The sequence below is a fragment of the Hyperolius riggenbachi genome, chromosome 5 (assembly GCF_040937935.1).
Source record: "Hyperolius riggenbachi isolate aHypRig1 chromosome 5, aHypRig1.pri, whole genome shotgun sequence".
NCBI classification, from domain to species: domain Eukaryota; kingdom Metazoa; phylum Chordata; class Amphibia; order Anura; family Hyperoliidae; genus Hyperolius; species Hyperolius riggenbachi.
Window position 1 is genome coordinate 20,780,081 of NC_090650.1, and position 18,415 is coordinate 20,798,495.

The following is an 18,415-nucleotide window of genomic DNA, read 5'->3' on the forward strand; positions in this document are numbered from 1 at the left end:
CATACAAACTCCTTGCAGATGCTGACCTGACTGGGACTGAAGACCCAGCACTGCAAGACGTGCGCACTAACCACTACACCAGGGAGGGGGAAGGTTTTACAGTGGGCAAAAACTGACTAAATTATAAACATTGTAAAAAAAAAAAAAAAAAAAAAAAATGTATTCATTACGTTCTTTTCACTACAGTTCCTCAGTTTTAGTGAAAACATACATTGCTGCATACAGTTCGTTATTTCAACATCTTTCTTTGTTGTTATTGCAGAGGATACAAGACAGTGAAGCATCAGCCAAAGGGGCTCAGCAAAGAGGTGAGGCTTTCATTTCCAGCCTTATGTAAGCGGGAGGGGGGGGGGGGGGGGGGGCGCCTCGCCTCGCCTCGCCTCGCCTCCTGCTCACATGACTGATCTCACTGTTTATGTGTCACATAGCCAAATGCTATGATGGAGTTCTCGGGCAGACTCCTCGACTCCGACTCCTCTAATTTGCATATTACAATTTTGTTGATTAAAAGTATGTAACATGAAATTCGTCTCTTAACTGCCAACGCCTAGGAATTTTACAAGACAACTGAAGTGAGAAGGATATGTAGACTACTATATTTATTCCCTTTAGACTAAAACTAGTCCTTAGTAAGAGTACTTGTAAAAGGTACAAACCGGAACAAAGAACATCTATCAGGCCCTAGGCAATGTAAGTGTGGGTACATGTAAGAGTGATGTGCAGGTACTCTGCAGGGGAATGAGGAGATTCTTCCTCTATTACACATTCTTCATGCACAATCTGAACAAGGTTTATGGGTGACAGACAACACCTGTGTTCAATGTGCACAGCACTCTCAGTGGATTCCCTGCAGCTCTGTGGGGAGTGCATATGTAGAGTATAGTACTACTGTGTAACAAAGTAAACCTGAGACAGATGAAATTAAAGTTTTATACATACCTGGGGCTTCCTCCAGCCGCCTTCAGGATAATCAGTCCTTCGTTGTCCTCCTCCACCACCTGGATCTTCTGCTATGAGTCCAGGTACTTGAGCCAGTCGGGCGTAGTGCGCATGCACACACTCCGCCGCCAGGAGCATAGTACACCTGTGCAGCACTATTGCGCAGGTGCAGAATGTTCCTGGCTGTGGGAGCGGCACGTGGCTGGACTGCGCTGACTGGCTGAATTACCAGGACTCATAGCAGAAGACGGGTGGTGGAGGACAGCGAGGGACTGATTAGCCTGAAGGGGGCTGGAGGAAGCCCCAGGTATGTATAAAACTTTACTTTTCATCCGTTTCAGTTACCCTTTAATTTGTAGTCACCAAACCAAATTTTAATAACATATCACATTATTTGATTTCATCAGCAAAGGGAGTGCATACATTTGCATAAACCAGCATCAATGCAGAATTATTTCCATCTCATTGACCATCTCTATTAGTGACACGGCTACACATCAGGCTTTATTCTTACAGCATAGATGTTATTTAGTATATATAAGAGATTCCTGTGTACACATCATATATACAGTCACAATCAGATATGTATATCTGACCTTAAAAATACGGGGACTGCTTTATTGAAGCAGCACAAGTAACTAATTTTGATTGGTTTACTTCATTTTTGTGGACTAAGCACAGCTATTACTGTATATATACTGTATATATACATTATTTTTAATGACTATTATCTGAGAAATAGAACATTTTATCATATTTTTTATTTTAATTACAGTTACAAATCCATTAGGAGTCGGAGTCGGTGCATTTTTTCCCGACTCCGACGCCAGGCACCCAAAATTGCCCGACTCCACGACTCCGACTCCGACTCCACAGCCCTGAAGAAAACCCTGAGAATCTCCCATGAGGAGATGGACTACTCTAAAATCTGTCGGTTCTGACAGATTTTAACTGTTTACTTTTTTTTTCTTTGTGTGCTGTAGTGGTCCTTTCATCTAATCGTTATATATTCTTTCCAAAGTAATGATCCGTATACTGTGCAGTGCTTTGCAACTTAAAGAGAGCCCGAGGTGGGCTCAAAAAAGAAAAAAAAATAGGCTACCTGATCCGCGGGGCAGAGCGGATCAGGTAGCCGCAAAAACCCCGCTTCCATGAGCCGCACTGGTCCACTTTGACTTTCGTGACCTATGGGTCACGCCGCTGCAACAAGAGACTGTGTGTCTCTCATAGCGTGCAGGGAGGCGGGGAGCGGCAGGAGGCGTGGCCAGGGAGAGAGAGCTGCCCAATGGCAGCTCAGGAAACCCTGCAGGAACGCCCCTGGCAGCTGTTTTGAACAGGGAATTCTTCTCCTCAATGTTTACCTCCGAGATAGCGACAAATAATGTTGCTAATCTCGGGGGGCTATAATGCGGCAGTGGGGGGCAGTGAGAGGTGGTGTGGAGACACAGACATGACAGTGTTCTCCCCAGAATTTTTTTCTAGCCGGGTGACATGAAAAAGTAGCCGGGTGGGGAAAGATGAGAGAATGCAGGGCCTGCGCTTCTCTGCTTACAGCAGAGAAGAAGGTGAGCAGATAACAGCCGGTTGCTCACCAAAACTAGCCGGGTGGAGCACCCAGCTAATAGAGCCTGGGGAGAACACTGCATGAGTCATGAGGCAGAGAACATACCTCTGTGTCCCATCTGCACCCCCACTGGCGAACTCAGGGGGCTATTCCGGGTGTCTGGAACCTCCCCCCTGCACTGAGCTGTGTATTCAGCCAGGGAAGCCCGCATAATATAAACAGCCTCATTCTCCCGCCCTTCTTACTTCTGGTGCCTCCCTCCAGCTAATAGAATGAGAGAGGCAGCCCAGCTTCTCTCACAACCCTCACAAGAAGATGCAGCCTGCAGTGAGAGAATGTTGATTATGGAGTCCTGGACTCTCCACAGCACAGAAGTGTCAGACATGATGCAATTAGAGGGCAGGCAAGCTGGTAAATATGCACAGCATGATGCAGAGCTTGCCTGGACTCAGGGTCTGTGGGCAAACATCTGTCTGGTCTCTCCCCATTGTTATAATGACTGCATGTGTGGATAACAAGCTGAAAAGTTTTTGACAGTCCCTAGACTCCAGGAGGGCTTCTTTCTGACTTGTGTGAGAGACTGACAGGGACAGGAGTCCGATTACAGGCAAGTAGCCTGTGTGATGTGGGACTGCAATACAGATAAGTTCTCTGCTCCATCTCAGGCTATTCTCAATTTCTCCACTCCTCTCTCTGGGCTAGTGCAACGCCAAAATGACAATAGCAATCGCTAGCAATTTGTGAGTGTGATTTTGTGAAGTGATATTCAGAGCGATTTTTGAATGAATTGCTCAAAAACATGCTACATGCAGTATACCTGCGATATTGAAAAAATCACAACGCTGCTGTGGGAACACCCACATAGGGTAACATTAGCCAAGCGCTTTTCAAATCACTGTTGATTTGAAAAACGCTCAGAAGCACTCTTGATGTGCACCAGCCCTCCCTCATTCACCTTTGTTTCCCTCTTCCCCTAGAGCTGACTGTGTGTTCTTGTCTTACAGGAAAGCTAAATAAAAGTGCAATCCTGGTGAGGCAAAATATTATTATTTAGTATTTATGTAGCGCCGACATCTTCCGCAGATGCATATATCCCTGCATCATATGGGTATCGCTTGCGCTATGTAAAACTATGTAGCATATTCCACTGAATTGTCCAAACTAAGTCTATCTCCCGTTCCTCTCTTGGGGAGTTGTTCCAGCGCTGTACCCCGTTCACATTTGCTGCTACCAGAAGTCCTCAGAAACACTCGTGTCCTTGAGTACTTCCAAAGATAGGCAGCTCCGTAATACGCCAGCACACTTTTGTGCATGGGCAGTATGGAGCCACCTGTATTCGGAAGCACTCGGGACATACGTGCTTCTGGACCTTTCAGGAACCCCCCCCTTAAAAATCCTGCGTTTGCCCCTGACAAGGAACCGCCTCGGGTTCTCTTTAAAGATTTAAAAGGGAATGAAAGGAGAATGCCATCCAGTAGCTTATGATTCCATGGATGGAGGGGAGTACATGTTGGCAGCATCCTGTAGGCATAATCATGTGACCACAGCCCATGAATAGTAAAATGAAGAACTTTGAACGGGCTATTCCCACCTGAAATAAGATCTGCTTGCTCTGTTTTGCCGTCAGGAATTTGCTGAAGCGTGCAAGAGGGAAGGCTCAGAAAGAGACGACAGAAACGTGGACCGGGTGCACGGCCTGGGGAGCTCGAGGTAAAAGCTTCTGTGGTTTTGTTTTGTGGCTGGATAGTGTAATGGTTAAAGTGGATCCGAGATGAACTTTTACTCATTGCATAATTGTGTTCCTTTCCTATTGTTTATAGGGCATTCCTCAAGCCAAATACTTTTTTATTTTAAAGAGAGTCTGAAGCGAGAATAAATCTCGCTTCAGACCTCATAAATAGCAGGGGCATGTGTGCCCCTGCTAAAACGCCGCTATCCCGCGACTTAACGGGGGTCCCTTAACCCCTAAATTCCCTCCATACAGCGGGGGAGCGCTTCCGCATTGGGGCAGGGCTAACCGCCGCAGCCCTGCCCCACGCGCGTCTGTCAGCGCGTATCTCCGTCTCTCCCCCGCCCCTTTCAGTCTTCCTTCACTGAGAGGGGCGGGGGAGAGGCGGCGATGCGCGTCTTATAAACGCGACTAGAGGCAGGGTTGCAGCCGTTAGCCCTGCCTCCAGGAAACGAAAATTTCACGACTAAGTTTGCGACCAAGGTTTGCGGGGGTGGGTTAAGGGGTGAAGGGACCCCCGTTCAGCCACGGGATAGCGGCGGTTTAGCAGGGGCACACATGCCCCTGCTAACTATGAGCTCTGAAGTGAGATTTATTCTCGCTTCAGAGTCTCTTTAATACTTGAATTCCCTATAAACTAAAGCCACACCCACAGGTTTTCAGAGAGCCAAGGCACTTTCAGACAGTAGCAAGGGCTCATGGGAGCTCCGTCTGGGCAGGAGGAGGGGGAGGTATTACTAGCCAGAGATTTCAGAGGCAGAGGGGAGGAGGGGGGATTAGGTTTTTTTGTTGTTGTTTTTTTTGCTCAAGATGCAGATAAGCCTGCCTCTGTGTAATGTTTACAAACAACATGGCTGCTGTCATTGTATCACAGGAAGAAATAATCATATTCTATTAAAGTTGTTTGCAGCTAGATTTGCTGTGTAAACCATCTAAACTTTAGATAAGATATATAGACAAGTTACTTGTTATCGTTTTTCATCTCGGATCCGCTTTAAGGGCTCAGCCTCTGACACAGGAGACCAGGGTTCCAATCTCGGCTCTGCCTGTTCAGTAAGCTGCACCTAATCAGTAAGGAATCATTGGGCTTTGAGTCCGCCATGAGAAAAGTGTAATATAAATTTTTTTTGTCTTGCGTTAGGTAATATATAAACTGCATTGGCAGCCAAAATGATTTGGTCAACAACTAAAATGCATGTATAGGAACTCTATAGGTTCTCGCTAAGGTAATATATTTTTTTGATGGCTCACTGCTTACCACAGTTTGCTTTCCCAAAGCCTCGCCCCCATGGTAAGAGGCGGGGGTTTCCCTCCGAGTGTAAGGCCTTCAGACGGGCAGCTGACAGGAGGTGAATTCACTGCCTGTCAGCTGCTCTCCTACATCGGCCGGGTGCTTGTTCGAGTGCTCGGTCCTGGTGCTTTACATGCCCTCCACCCCCACAGAGTCACATGTGAGTGCAGGTGCAGCCGTGCACAGATGAGGCATGGCGCGGTTCTCTGCCGCTGGGAAACGCCACCGCGTCTTAAAAGCCGACACGTGGTGCTACAGATGCTGCCATTGGGCTGCATTTAAATTGCTCCCAAATTGCACTCATGGGTGGCAGACAAGGACGTTCAAGTGCTCAGCTAGCCTGCAGTTCAGTCACCTGTCTGAAAGAGGCCTAATTGAGGGGTGGAGTCCTGAGGACAGTTTGTAACTTTGTATATTAATATTGTAAATAGGAAAAGTTCACAATTTTTAGGCACATATTTTTTCTTTTTCCCTGTAAGGATGCATGAAGTGTGGCCTTTAAAGGGAACCTAAACTGAGAGGGATATGAATTTTTCCTTTTAAACAATACCAGTTGCCTGACTCTCCTGCTGATCCTGTGTCTCTAATACTTTTAGCCACAGCCCCTGGCAGTCCTGCTGATCTTTTTAGCTACAGTAGAGGCTGAATCACACCCTGAAACAAGCATGCAGCTAATCCAGTCTGACTTCAGTCAGAGAACCTAACCTGCATGCTTGTTCAGGGGTTGTGGCTGAAAGTATTAGAGACACAGGATCAGCAGCAGGAGAGTCAGGCAACTGGTATAATTTTAAAAAGACAAATCTATATGCTTCTCAGTTTAGGTTCCCTTTAAGGGAACCCGAGGTGAGAGGGATATGGAGGCTGACATGTTTATTTCCTTTTAAATAATGCACATTGCCTGGCTGTCCTGCTGATTCTCTTCCTGGAATACTTGAAGCCACAGCCCCTGAACAAGCATGCAGATCAGGTGCTCTGACTGAGGTGTGACTGGATTAGCTGCATGCTTGTTTCTGGTGTGTAATCCAGACACTACTGCAGCCAGGAAGATCAGCAGGTAGCCAGGCAATGTGCATTGTGTAAAAGGAAATGAATATGGTAGTCTCCATATCCCTCTCACCTTGGAAGTATTATTTAAAGAGAGTCTGAAGCCATTTTTTGTATCTCTTTTTATTGCGCAGTTAGCTTCAGCATTAAAGAGAACCTGTAACAAAAAAAAGTTTCCCTGGGGGGTACTCACCTCGGGAGGGGGAAGCCTCAGGGTCCCAATGAGGCTTCCCCCTCCCCTGTAGCTGCAGGCAGTCCAGCGCTGGCTCCCCCGAAGTGTCTGGCAATCCTGGCTCAACAAGCTACATTTATTTACCTTACCTGGCTCCAGTGCAGGCGCAGTATCGGCTCTCTGCATGGAGCTAGGCGGAAATAGCCGATCGCTGTCGGGTCCGCTCTACTGCACAGGACACTTGTGCCTGCGCAGTAGAGCGGACCCGACAGCGATCAGCTATTTCTGCCTATCGCTGACTGGAGAGCCGATACTGCGCCTGCACTGGAGCCGTGAAGGTAAATATTTACATCCCCGCTGTTCGGAGGGCCAGAGCGAGACCGCCGTGGGACACAGAAGGACGGGGGAAGCCTCAATAGCATCCGGAGGCTTCTCCCTACCGAGGTGAGTACCCCCCAGGGGTATTTTTTTGTCGTTACAGGTTTTCTTTAAGTTCCAAGCTGATTCGCCGTATTTCTGTGAAATCCCAGGGCAAAATTGCACGACTTTTGAAGTCACAGATTTTGCTGCCCGGTAGAGGCAGAGCTGTGCGCAGTAGCTCTGCCTCGTATACAGTCAAATCTATTTTCTAAATTATAATAATAAATACAGCCTTTTTTCAGTTGCATGATGACAAATCTAAAATATTATACATTTATTGGAGGAACCCCTCCCTTCCTTTCATATTGCCAGGACAGAATCCGGCAGACTGGTGGAGGAGATAAAAAAAAAAAAAACACAGGCTGCTACTGATGATGTCACAGGGGAGGTGATCTCAGCTTGTGTGAGATTTCACACAGACGACGCCCCTGTGAGGGAGGGTAGCTGATGATAAACACACCCATGATCTAAAACCTCCTACTAAGCTCAGAAGTAATGGCTGCCACCTGTATAACCCTAGTTATGGAAAGAGAAGGGTGAAAAGCATGCACTGAAATGCTCATAGGCTGGAAGGAGTGTTTACTTATCTTTGTATGTGTCAGAGTGGTGCAACTAAATATTTTGAATTAAAAGATGTTTGGTTTGGGTCCGCTTTAAGCTGATCTTTCCTGTCTCCCGGCAGTGTCTCCTCCGCACGGATGATGCTCTCCAAGGAGGACAAAGAAGCCACCAAAATGGGATTCTCCATCTTCACCGTGAGTCTTGTGAATCTTTTATATGTTGTGGCACATCTTATGCTATGAACGTAAACACCTGAAGCCATCGTTCGTGATTGTTTCGGCTGAAAATGTAGCCCGAGCGATGTCGTCGGTGGGCTCCAAAGATCAGATGCTACTCGTTAGATTCCTGTTATGCTGTACGCTTCCTCCTGTGTAAATTATCTCAACCACTCTGAGACAGAAATGAACTGTTTAAAGGGAACCAGAGACGAAGCACCCTTGTGTATTTTACCATATATATCAGTAAGAACATTAGAGAAAACACTTACCCTGCTCTCTGTTTCATCCTCACTGCTAAAAGTGTCTGTTATCAGCTGTGATAAGAATCTCGGACTGAGCATTCAGTCTGGCTTTGCTGGGAGTGATTATAGCTGAGTCATTATAGCAGAGCCACAAGGGGGCAGGTTTGGGCTTGAAAAGACACCAGAGAAGACAGACTCAGCTATAATCTTTCCGTAGCAAAGCTAGACTGAGTGCTCAGTCGGGGATTCTTATCAGAGGTGATAACAGTCAGATTAAACAGAGAACAATGAAACAAAGAGCAGATTAGGTGTTTACTGTCATGTTCCCACTGATAAGGTAAAATACAAGAGGGCGCTTCATCTCTGGTTCTCTTTAAAGTGTAAAAAGAGTGTCAAATGCAGATAATGTCACTTTCATGGCCCGAAATTTGGTTGCATCGTCGCTCGGGCATGCACTTGGCGTCACCGATTTCCATCCCATTCGGTCCATTGGATGCCAAGTCGCCTGATGTATGACCAACTTAAAGTGGTCTGAAAGGCAGCATTTCTACTTTGCTCTAAAAGATTCCTCACAGCTTGAAAGCTACTATCCCAGAAATTATTTTTTTTTAGCAGAACATCACTGAAATGGTTAAACAAGGCACTTTGTCCTGCTATTCAGCTTCAAATCCGCATCCAAACTGGAGATAACTGTATCTTTCTTTACATTCCAATGTTGTTACAATGTGTTTAAACACAGTGTAACTGGTGAAAAGGAGCTCTCTGTGCACACAGTTCAGAATAGCTCATTAGAAGAGGTTAATATATAATAAAAAGCAGTTTGAATAAAATGCAATGACAGCTATTAGGGCACGATTAACTACCCTTTGGAAACTTGTAATTTGTAAACAGACAATATTAGGTGTGCACAAAAGCAAATAGGATAACTGTATGCGTAATAAAAAGTAGGAAAACACATTTTTATTGAATGTTATGTCGGAGTTTCAGACCACTTTAAGATGCTTGTTCTTGAGTGTTACACGTCAGTTTTGCCTAAATTTGGCGTTTCATCGAATCGGTCATTTCATCTTACGATTGTAATATTAAAGTGAACTTGAGGCGTAAATAACTTCAAAAATCACATACTTGCCTAAGGGAAGTCTATGGACCCTCCGCTGCCCAGGGCCCTCCAGCTGATCAGGGCCGCGCTCCTCTTCAGGCACAGAGCAGTACGGCCGCGCTCCTCTTCAGGCACAGAGCAGTACGGCCGCGCTCCTCTTCAGGCACAGAGCAGTACGGCCGCGCTCCTCTTCAGGCACAGAGCAGTACGGTTGCGCTCCTCTTCAGGCACAGAGCAGTACGGCCGCGCTCCTCTTCAGGCACAGAGCAGTACGGCCGCGCTCCTCTTCAGGCACAGAGCAGTACGGCCGCGCTCCTCTTCAGGCACAGAGCAGTACGGCCGCGCTCCTCTTCAGGCACAGAGCAGTACGGCCGCGCTCCTCTTCAGGCACAGAGCAGTACGGCCGCGCTCCTCTTCAGGCACAGAGCAGTACGGCCGCGCTCCTCTTCAGGCACAGAGCAGTACGGCCGCGCTCCTCTTCAGGCACAGAGCAGTACGGCCGCGCTCCTCTTCAGGCACAGAGCAGTACGGCCGCGCTCCTCTTCAGGCACAGAGCAGTACGGCCGCGCTCCTCTTCAGGCACAGAGCAGTACGGCCGCGCTCCTCTTCAGGCACAGAGCAGTACGGCCGCGCTCCTCTTCAGGCACAGAGCAGTACGGCCGCGCTCCTCTTCAGGCACAGAGCTGTACGGCCGCGCTCCTCTTCAGGCACAGAGCAGTACGGCCGCACTCGTGCTTAATCAGCTTATCAACAAGCCCCTGTCTGTAATCTCTGGAGGTCCATCAGCAGCAACGGGGGCCCGGAGCCCAGAGGATGGCGTAGGAAGACTCAATAGGATCCAGCGACTTCACTTTTCTTAAAGTGGACCTGAACTCTTGCATAGGACAAAAAGAAAACGGAGAGAAATGCACCCTGTATGTATTTAGAGAGTTTATCCTGTCTAATTCCCCCTGATCTGTGACTAATCACTACTGTGATTTGATCTCTCAGCTGCATCAGGTCTGGAATCTTGGCAGAGCAGCTAAAATGTAAACACAGGATGTTAGCCCTATGGGCTTGATTCGCAGAAGGGTGCTAACTTAGTACGCCTAAAAGCCCCTTAGCATGCCTAAAGCCCTTTAGGACACGCAAAACTTTAAGTGTTGCGCGGAGCGCGCGAAACGTTGCACCGGGTGCGCCCAAAACGGCACACGGTGCGACGTTTTGGGCGCACCCGGTGAGATGCTTGGCGTGCAGCGCTAAACTTTGCGCGCAATCAAAGCTTTGGGCGTGCTGAGTTAGCACCCTTTTGTGAATCGAGCCCCATGTCTGCTTTCATGAAAGCAGGAAGTAGACACACTGCAGATTTATTGCAGGATTTGTATCCGCTGTAAAACGTTTTTTCTTTAAAGGTTATTATGCTGCTGCTTATCTTTTAGAGCACAGTTCGGAGTTCAGGGCCACTTTTTAAGTACTGGTAAGTATGGGATTTTTGAAGTTCTTTAGGCCTCGAGTACAGTTTAATGTTTCCACTGAAAAAAGAGCACAAAATTTGGTTGGCACTAGATGAGCAGACAGGCAGATCCAGGGGGTAGCAGGTGGATAGTCTGTGCCTCCGGATAAAAGATATTGGTACAACCAGTGAGAATGAAGAAATAAGTATCCGGGCACCAGCCAGCAGTAATGCTTAATTCACACCTTTAATTCCTCCACCTGGAATTCCAAACATACAATACATACAGTCGGCCTAACAGCCGTTTCGCAGGAGCACCTGCTTCTTCAGTTGCCTCTGAAGAAGCAGGTGCTCCTGCGAAACGGCTGTTAGGCCGACTGTATGTATTGTATGTTTGGAATTCCAGGTGGAGGAATTAAAGGTGTGAATTAAGCATTACTGCTGGCTGGTGCCCGGATACTTCTTTCTTCATTCTCACAGTTTAATGTGTGCAGCCAGCAGACTGAGCTGGATGGGGCTGGTCCTCTGTGCCTCCTGTGTCATTTGTTATTTACACCTCACTATTTGTTGCACCGTACCATGTGATAAGTTGGCGCTTTATAAGTAAAGGCTAATTAAAGGGAACCTTAATTCTAAAAAAACAAGAGTTTCACTTACCTGGGGCATCTACCGGCCCCCTGCATCCATCCTGTGCCCTCGCAGTCACTCATGGCTCCATCCGGTCCCCCGCCGCCAGATAGTTTCATTTTTGCCGGTGGGCGGCCACACATACCTTTGGCCGCATTCCCGCTGGTGCAGAAAGCTAACGTGTTGCAGGTGCAACATGTACATTTTTACGCATTGCACCTGCAACGCGTAAAAATGTACGCTGTAATGTCTGTGATAGCTTCCTGAACCAGCGGGAATACGTGCAAAGGTACATGTGGCGGCCCGCCGACTCAGAGTCGGCAAAAGCAAAATTATCTGGCGGCGGGAGACTGGAGTAGCCAGGAGTGACTGCGGGGGCACAGGATGGCGGAAGGGGGCTGGTAGAATATATATTTCCCTTTTTAAAGGATACCCGAGGTGACTAGACATGTGTATGTACAGTGCCAAACGCACTAATAACTATGTAGTGTTTCTTTTTTTTTCATTCTCTGCCTGAAAGAGTTAAATATCAGGTATGTAAGCGGCTGACTCAGTCCTGACAGGAAGTGACTACAGTGTGACCCTCGCTGATAAGAAATTCCAACTATAAAACACTTTCCTAGCAGAAAATGGCTTTTGAGAGCAAGAAAGAGATATAAAAATGGGGAATTTCTTATCAGTGAGGGTAGTAGTCACTTCCTGACTGAGTCAGCCACTTACATACCTGATATTTAACTCTTTCAGGCAGGGAAAGGAAAAAAAGGAACATAGCATAGTTATTTGTGTGCTAGGCACTGTGGAAACACATGTCTATCTCATCATGTCACATGTCACTTCGGGTATCCTTTAAACTCATTGTTAGATTCTGTTCTAAATCACCTTGCTTCGAGGCCATCAACTTCTTATAGTTGCGTCTCACAGACTGTGAGATAACTTGACTCTCAACACAGCAAGCAGGAGATAGACTTTTCTCAGGCTTCTTCAATGTTTACGTTATTTATTCAGGAAACAGAAATACAGATAGATACAGTTCATCATATCCTAGCCACGCCAATCTTCATGTTGCGTTACAAGCTTCTTGATTAAACTTCCTGCTGAAGTCAATCAGGTACCTTCTTTCTAACCTAAGTTACACTAGACTACCTATGTACAGCATACATTATATCAGATTACAGAGAAGAATGAAATACTTAGAGGTCCCAGTCAGCATTGCGAGCTAGTGTGAAAGTAGGAAGCAGAGTGAGCTCCCATAGCTCACTCAGGTTTTAATACTGACTAGGAAAGAGTTAAATATGACATCATCTTCGCCATCCCCTAGATCAGACTATTGGTGGACCCACTCGTGGTGCCATCATACACACCTACTCGATTAATATTCAATGAGGCATTTGACCTACATACAGGAATGTGGATATTTACAAAACATGGTTGATGTTTATTGTTCTAGTGGCGGTACATGCCCAGGTCAGGGAGACCTGTGGCCTTGTCCATAGAACAGCTTCTTGGTATGTTCTAGTTCTGCTGACAGAACTGCAGATTTTCTCTCTAAGAGAAAATCCCCTTAAAGGGCAGGTCTGCTCCTCAAGCCTTTTTGACTAACTCAGTCCAAATAACTGAGGCCTACTTAAATTATAACACTCATCACATCTCTGATTAACTCTACAGCAACATGGAGCCGGAGAGCGTCAGAAAGCGGCGGCCGAGAAGAGGAGAGCGGAGGAAGAGGAAGACCTGACCAGGTGACTGTACAGTAGAACCGGCAGCCATTTTGTTCTGTTTTTATACAGTTTCCTGTAGGGTAGAGGTAGTAGGAGACCGGACTCTCCGCAGCATTGGAACATAGGCACTTCTGTTGACCTGAGGAAGCAGTTTTAGCCGTGAAACGCGTTGTCTGTGCCCCAATAAAATTTGACTATAAGCATATACCTCAATTTGTATACTTCCCGCATGGGACACCTAGAAGGTAGGATCACACCATCTAATGTTGTACCTACCATATAGAACTGATTAGACTGTAATCCTTTTACCGGGCGCCTCCTACCAATCCCAAAAAATCCTGTAGGGTAGGTTTACCTTGGTGACAGGGAACATTAGGATCGGAAGCCGTATCCGCATTTCAGACATTAGTGCGGCGTTTGGCATGGTCATTTCCTGCAGCAACAGCCAAATGCAGTGTGGGTCTAATTTACAGACGTGAGTACCTATTTAATAACGCGTTTAAAGCAGGATTGTCACCATAAAAATCAAATTTCACCAGCAACTGGTCTGAGTGTGATAAAGATGCTAATCCTGCATTCAAAACTTTTTCTGCTGTCATGATTTGGAATTATCACATACTTAAAGGAGTTATCAGGCAAATTGTGTAAAATTAGCTTTACTCAGCTGGGGCTTTCTCCAGCCCCTTGCTGCCGACTGTCCCACTCCGACTGTTCTTCTCCCCGCCTCTGTCCCGTCTCCATGGTCGGTATTCAGGCCAACCGCGGGGTCGGCCTTACTGCGGCTGCGCGAAGCGCCGCTGTTGATCATGGCCGCGGGGAACTGCGCAGTTTGCCGCGGCCCACGTGGCCATGATTGACAGTGGTGCTTCGCGCAGCAGCAGTACTGAATACCGACCACGAAAACCGGGGCAGCGGCGGGGAGCAGAGCGGTCGGCGTGGGACAGTCGGCAGCAAGGGGCTGGAGAAATCCCCAGGTGAGTAAAGCTAATTTTATACGATTTGCCTGATAACTCCTTTAAGGAGCACTGGCCCTTTAGTAGTCAGTGCCAAACAGTTGCATGCTGGGGGTTCTTTTTATCTAGAATATATTCCACCTCTTCCATTTATTTCCCTGCCTAGCTGCCTATCTGAAACACGATCTTCTGCTCACTTGTGTTTTCAAGCAAGGCTGAGGTGACTCAGCGATTGGAGGAGAAAATAAAAAAAGTAAAGGGCAGAAATGACATCAGTATTTAGGCTCAAACTGTGGGCAAAAGACATGGTTCCCACCAGGAACAGAATTCTCTTCATTTACTATGTAACATTCACTGAAATCATAACGTGGACACAGTGCAATACATCTGTTATGTAAGTAGATCAAGTATTTATCTACTTATATATGTGGTGTTTTTCCCCAGGCACAGCATGGCTGATCCTACTGCTTTAATGTAAAGCTCTGTGTCAGAGCTGCACAAATCGGCGCATGTCTGCTGCAGCAGCTCAACCACAATCTCTTCATAGTATTCAACATCTGTTGGCTCTCATACTACATGGCAGGGGTTAAATTGGCCAGTCATCTGCAGATTAAAATTGGATGTGTGTACGGAGCCTTAAAGAAAACCTCCCCTGGGGGGTACTCGCCTTGGGTGGGGGAAGCCTCCGGGTCCTATTGAGGCTTCCCCCGTCCTCCTCGGTCCCACGGTGGCGGAGATAAAGCTCCCGGAAAAGCGGTGATGTAAATATTTACCTCCCCGGCTCCAGTGCAGGCGCAGTATCGGCTCTCTGCTCGGAGATAGGTGAAAATAGCCGATCTCCGTTGGGCCGCTCTACTGTGCAGGTGCAAGTCTCCTGCACCTGCACAGTATATCGGACGTGGCGGAGATCGGCTATTTTTGCCTATCTCCATTCGGAAAGCCGCAATAGCGCCCCCGCTGGAGCCAGGAGAGGTAAATAAATCAGCGCTTATCAGGCTTGTCGACGGAGGATTCCGGGACACTTCGGGGGAGCCAGCGCTGGACTGCCTGCAGCTACAGGGGAGGGGGAAGCCTCATTGGGACCCTGAGGCTTCCCCCTCCCGAGGTGAGTACCCCCAGGGGAACTTTTTTTTGTTAGTCTCTTTAAAGAGAATCTGTATTGTTAAAATCGCACAAAAGTAAACATACCAGTGCGTTAGGGCAGCGTTTTTCAACCACTGTTCCGCGGCACACTAGTTGCCTGGTGTGCCGTGCTCTTATCCCCCCTCCCGCCTGTCCCCGCGGCCGCCGCTGTTATTACCTTAGCAGCGGCCGCTCTCCCCTCTCCAGCGCAGAGCGCATGTATATTCTAGCAGCGTATCTCCGGCTGCTCTGTGTGATGCACTGATGCGCAGGAGGCAGGGCTCGGTTACCATAGTAACGGTGATACATATCGCCGTTACAGGAAGCCGCTGCCCTCCTTCCTTCCGCATCACACAGAGCAGCCGGAGATACGCTGCTTGAATATACACGCGCCGGAGAGCGGCCGCTGTGAAGGTAATAACAGCGGCGGCCGCGGGGAGGGGCGGGAGGGCACTCAACTGGCTATACTGGGGCACTATTCTGGGGTACTATACTGGCTATCCTGGGGCACTATCCTGGGACACTAAACTGGCTATACTGGGGCACTATTCTAGCTATACTGGGGCACTATTCTGGCTATACTGGGGCACTATACTGGCTATACTGGGGGGCTATACTGGGGCACTATACTGGCTATACTGGGGCACTATTCTGGGATACTATACTGGCTATCCTGGGGCACTAAACTGGCTATACTGGGGCACTATTCTAGCTATACTGGGGCACTATTCTGGCTATATGGGGGCACTATACTGGGGCACTATTCTAGCTATACTGGGGCACTATTCTGGCTATACTGGGGCACTATACTGGGGCACTATACTAGCTATACTGGGGGGGCTATACTGGGGCACTATACTGGCTATACTGGGGCACTATACTGGGGCACTATCCTGGGGCACTATACTGGCTATACTGGGGCACTATACTGGGGCACTATTCTAGCTATACTGGGGCACTATTCTGGCTATACTGGGGCACTATACTGGGGCACTATACTAGCTATACTGGGGCACTATACTGGCTATACTGGGGCACTATACTGGCTATACTGGGGCACTATCCTGGGGCACTATACTGGCTATACTGGGGCACTATTCTGGGGTACTATACTGGCTATCCTGGGGCACTATACTGGCTATACTGGGGCACTATTCTGGGGTACTATACTGGCTATACTGGGGCACTATACTGGGGCACTATTCTAGCTATACTGGGGCACTATTCTGGCTATACTGGGGCACTATACTGGGGCACTATACTGGCTATACTGGGGCACTATACTAGCTATACTGGGGGGCTATACTGGGGCACTATACTGGCTATACTGGGGCACTATACTGGCTATACTGGGGCACTATACTGGGGCACTAAACTGGCTATACTGGGGCACTATTCTGGGGCACTATACTGGGGCACTATTCTGGGGCACTATACTAGCTATACTGGGGCACTATACTGGCTATACTGGGGCACTATACTGGCTATACTGGGGCACTAAACTGGCTATACTGGGGCACTATTCTGGGGCACAATACTGGCTATACTGGGGCACAATACTGGCTATACTGGGGCACTATACTGGCTATACTGGGGGGCTATACTGGGGCACTATACTGGCTATACTGGGGCACTATACTGGCTATACTGGGGCACTATACTGGCTATACTGGGGCACTCAACTGGCTATACTGAGGCACTATACTGGCTATGCTGAGGCACTATACTGGCTATGCTGAGGCACTATACTGGGGCACTATACTGGCTATACTGGGGCACTATACTAGCTATACTGGGGCACTATACTAGCTATACTGGGGCACTATACTAGCTATACTGGGGCACTATACTAGCTATACTGGGGCACTATACTAGCTATACTGGGGCACTATTCTGGCTATACTGGGGCACTATACTGGCTATACTGGGGCGCTATACTGGGGCACTATACTGGCTATAGTGGGGCACTATACTGGCTATACTGGGGCACTCAACTGGCTATACTGGGGCACTCAACTGGCTATACTGGGGCACTCAACTGGCTATACTGGGGCACTATTCTGGCTATGCTGGGGCACTATACTGGGGCACTATACTAGCTATACTGGGGGGGCTATACTGGGGCACTATACTGGCTATACTGGGGCACTATACTGGCTATACTGGGGCACTATCCTGGGGCACTATACTGGCTATACTGGGGTACTATACTGGCTATCCTGGGGCACTATACTGGCTATACTGGGGCACTATTCTGGGGTACTATACTGGCTATCCTGGGGCACTAAACTGGCTATACTGGGGCACTATACTGGGGCACTATTCTAGCTATACTGGGGCACTATTCTGGCTATACTGGGGCACTATACTGGGGCACTATACTGGCTATACTGGGCCACTATGCTAGCTATACTGGGGGGCTATACTGGGGCACTATACTGGCTATACTGGGGCACTATACTGGGGCACTATACTGGGGCACTATACTGGGGCACTATACTGGGGCACTATACTGGCTATACTGGGGCACTATACTGGCTATACTGGGGCACTATACTGGGGCACAATACTGGCTATACTGGGGCACTATACTGGCTATACTGGGGGGCTATACTGGGGCACTATACTGGCTATACTGGGGCACTATACTGGGGCACTATACTGGCTATACTGGGGCACTATACTGGCTATGCTGAGGCACTATACTGGCTATGCTGAGGCACTATACTGGCTATGCTGAGGCACTATACTGGGGCACTATACTGGCTATACTGGGGCACTATACTAGCTATACTGGGGCACTATACTAGCTATACTAGGGCACTATACTAGCTATACTGGGGCACTATACTGGCTATACTGGGGCACTATACTGGGGCACTATACTGGCTATACTGGGGCACTATACTGGCTATACTGGGGCACTATACTGGCTATACTGGGGCACTATACTGGCTATACTGGGGCACTATACTGGCTATGCTGAGGCACTATACTGGCTATGCTGAGGCACTATACTGGGGCACTATACTGGCTATACTGGGGCACTATACTGGCTATACTGGGGCACTATACTGGCTATACTGGGGCACTATACTAGCTATACTGGGGCACTATACTAGCTATACTAGGGCACTATACTGGCTATACTAGGGCACTATACTAGCTATACTGGGGCACTATACTGGCTATACTGGGGCACTATACTAGCTATACTGGGGCACTATACTGGCTATACTGGGGCACTATACTAGCTATACTGGGGCACTATACTAGCTATACTG

General features: G+C 48.0%; 1 protein-coding gene across 2 annotated transcripts in view; it reads left to right on the forward strand.

Annotated features, from left to right (window-relative positions):
- The window catches only part of C5H1orf35 (chromosome 5 C1orf35 homolog), a 43,250-nt gene that overhangs the window by 7,242 nt on the left and 17,593 nt on the right, over positions 1 to 18,415 (forward strand). For both annotated transcript variants that reach the window (XM_068238528.1, XM_068238527.1), the window contains exons 4-7: positions 263 to 308; positions 4,131 to 4,213; positions 7,842 to 7,914; positions 13,004 to 13,077. In XM_068238528.1, coding sequence (XP_068094629.1) covers positions 263 to 308; positions 4,131 to 4,213; positions 7,842 to 7,914; positions 13,004 to 13,077 — 276 coding nt within the window. The remainder of the gene's footprint in view (positions 1 to 262; positions 309 to 4,130; positions 4,214 to 7,841; positions 7,915 to 13,003; positions 13,078 to 18,415) is intronic.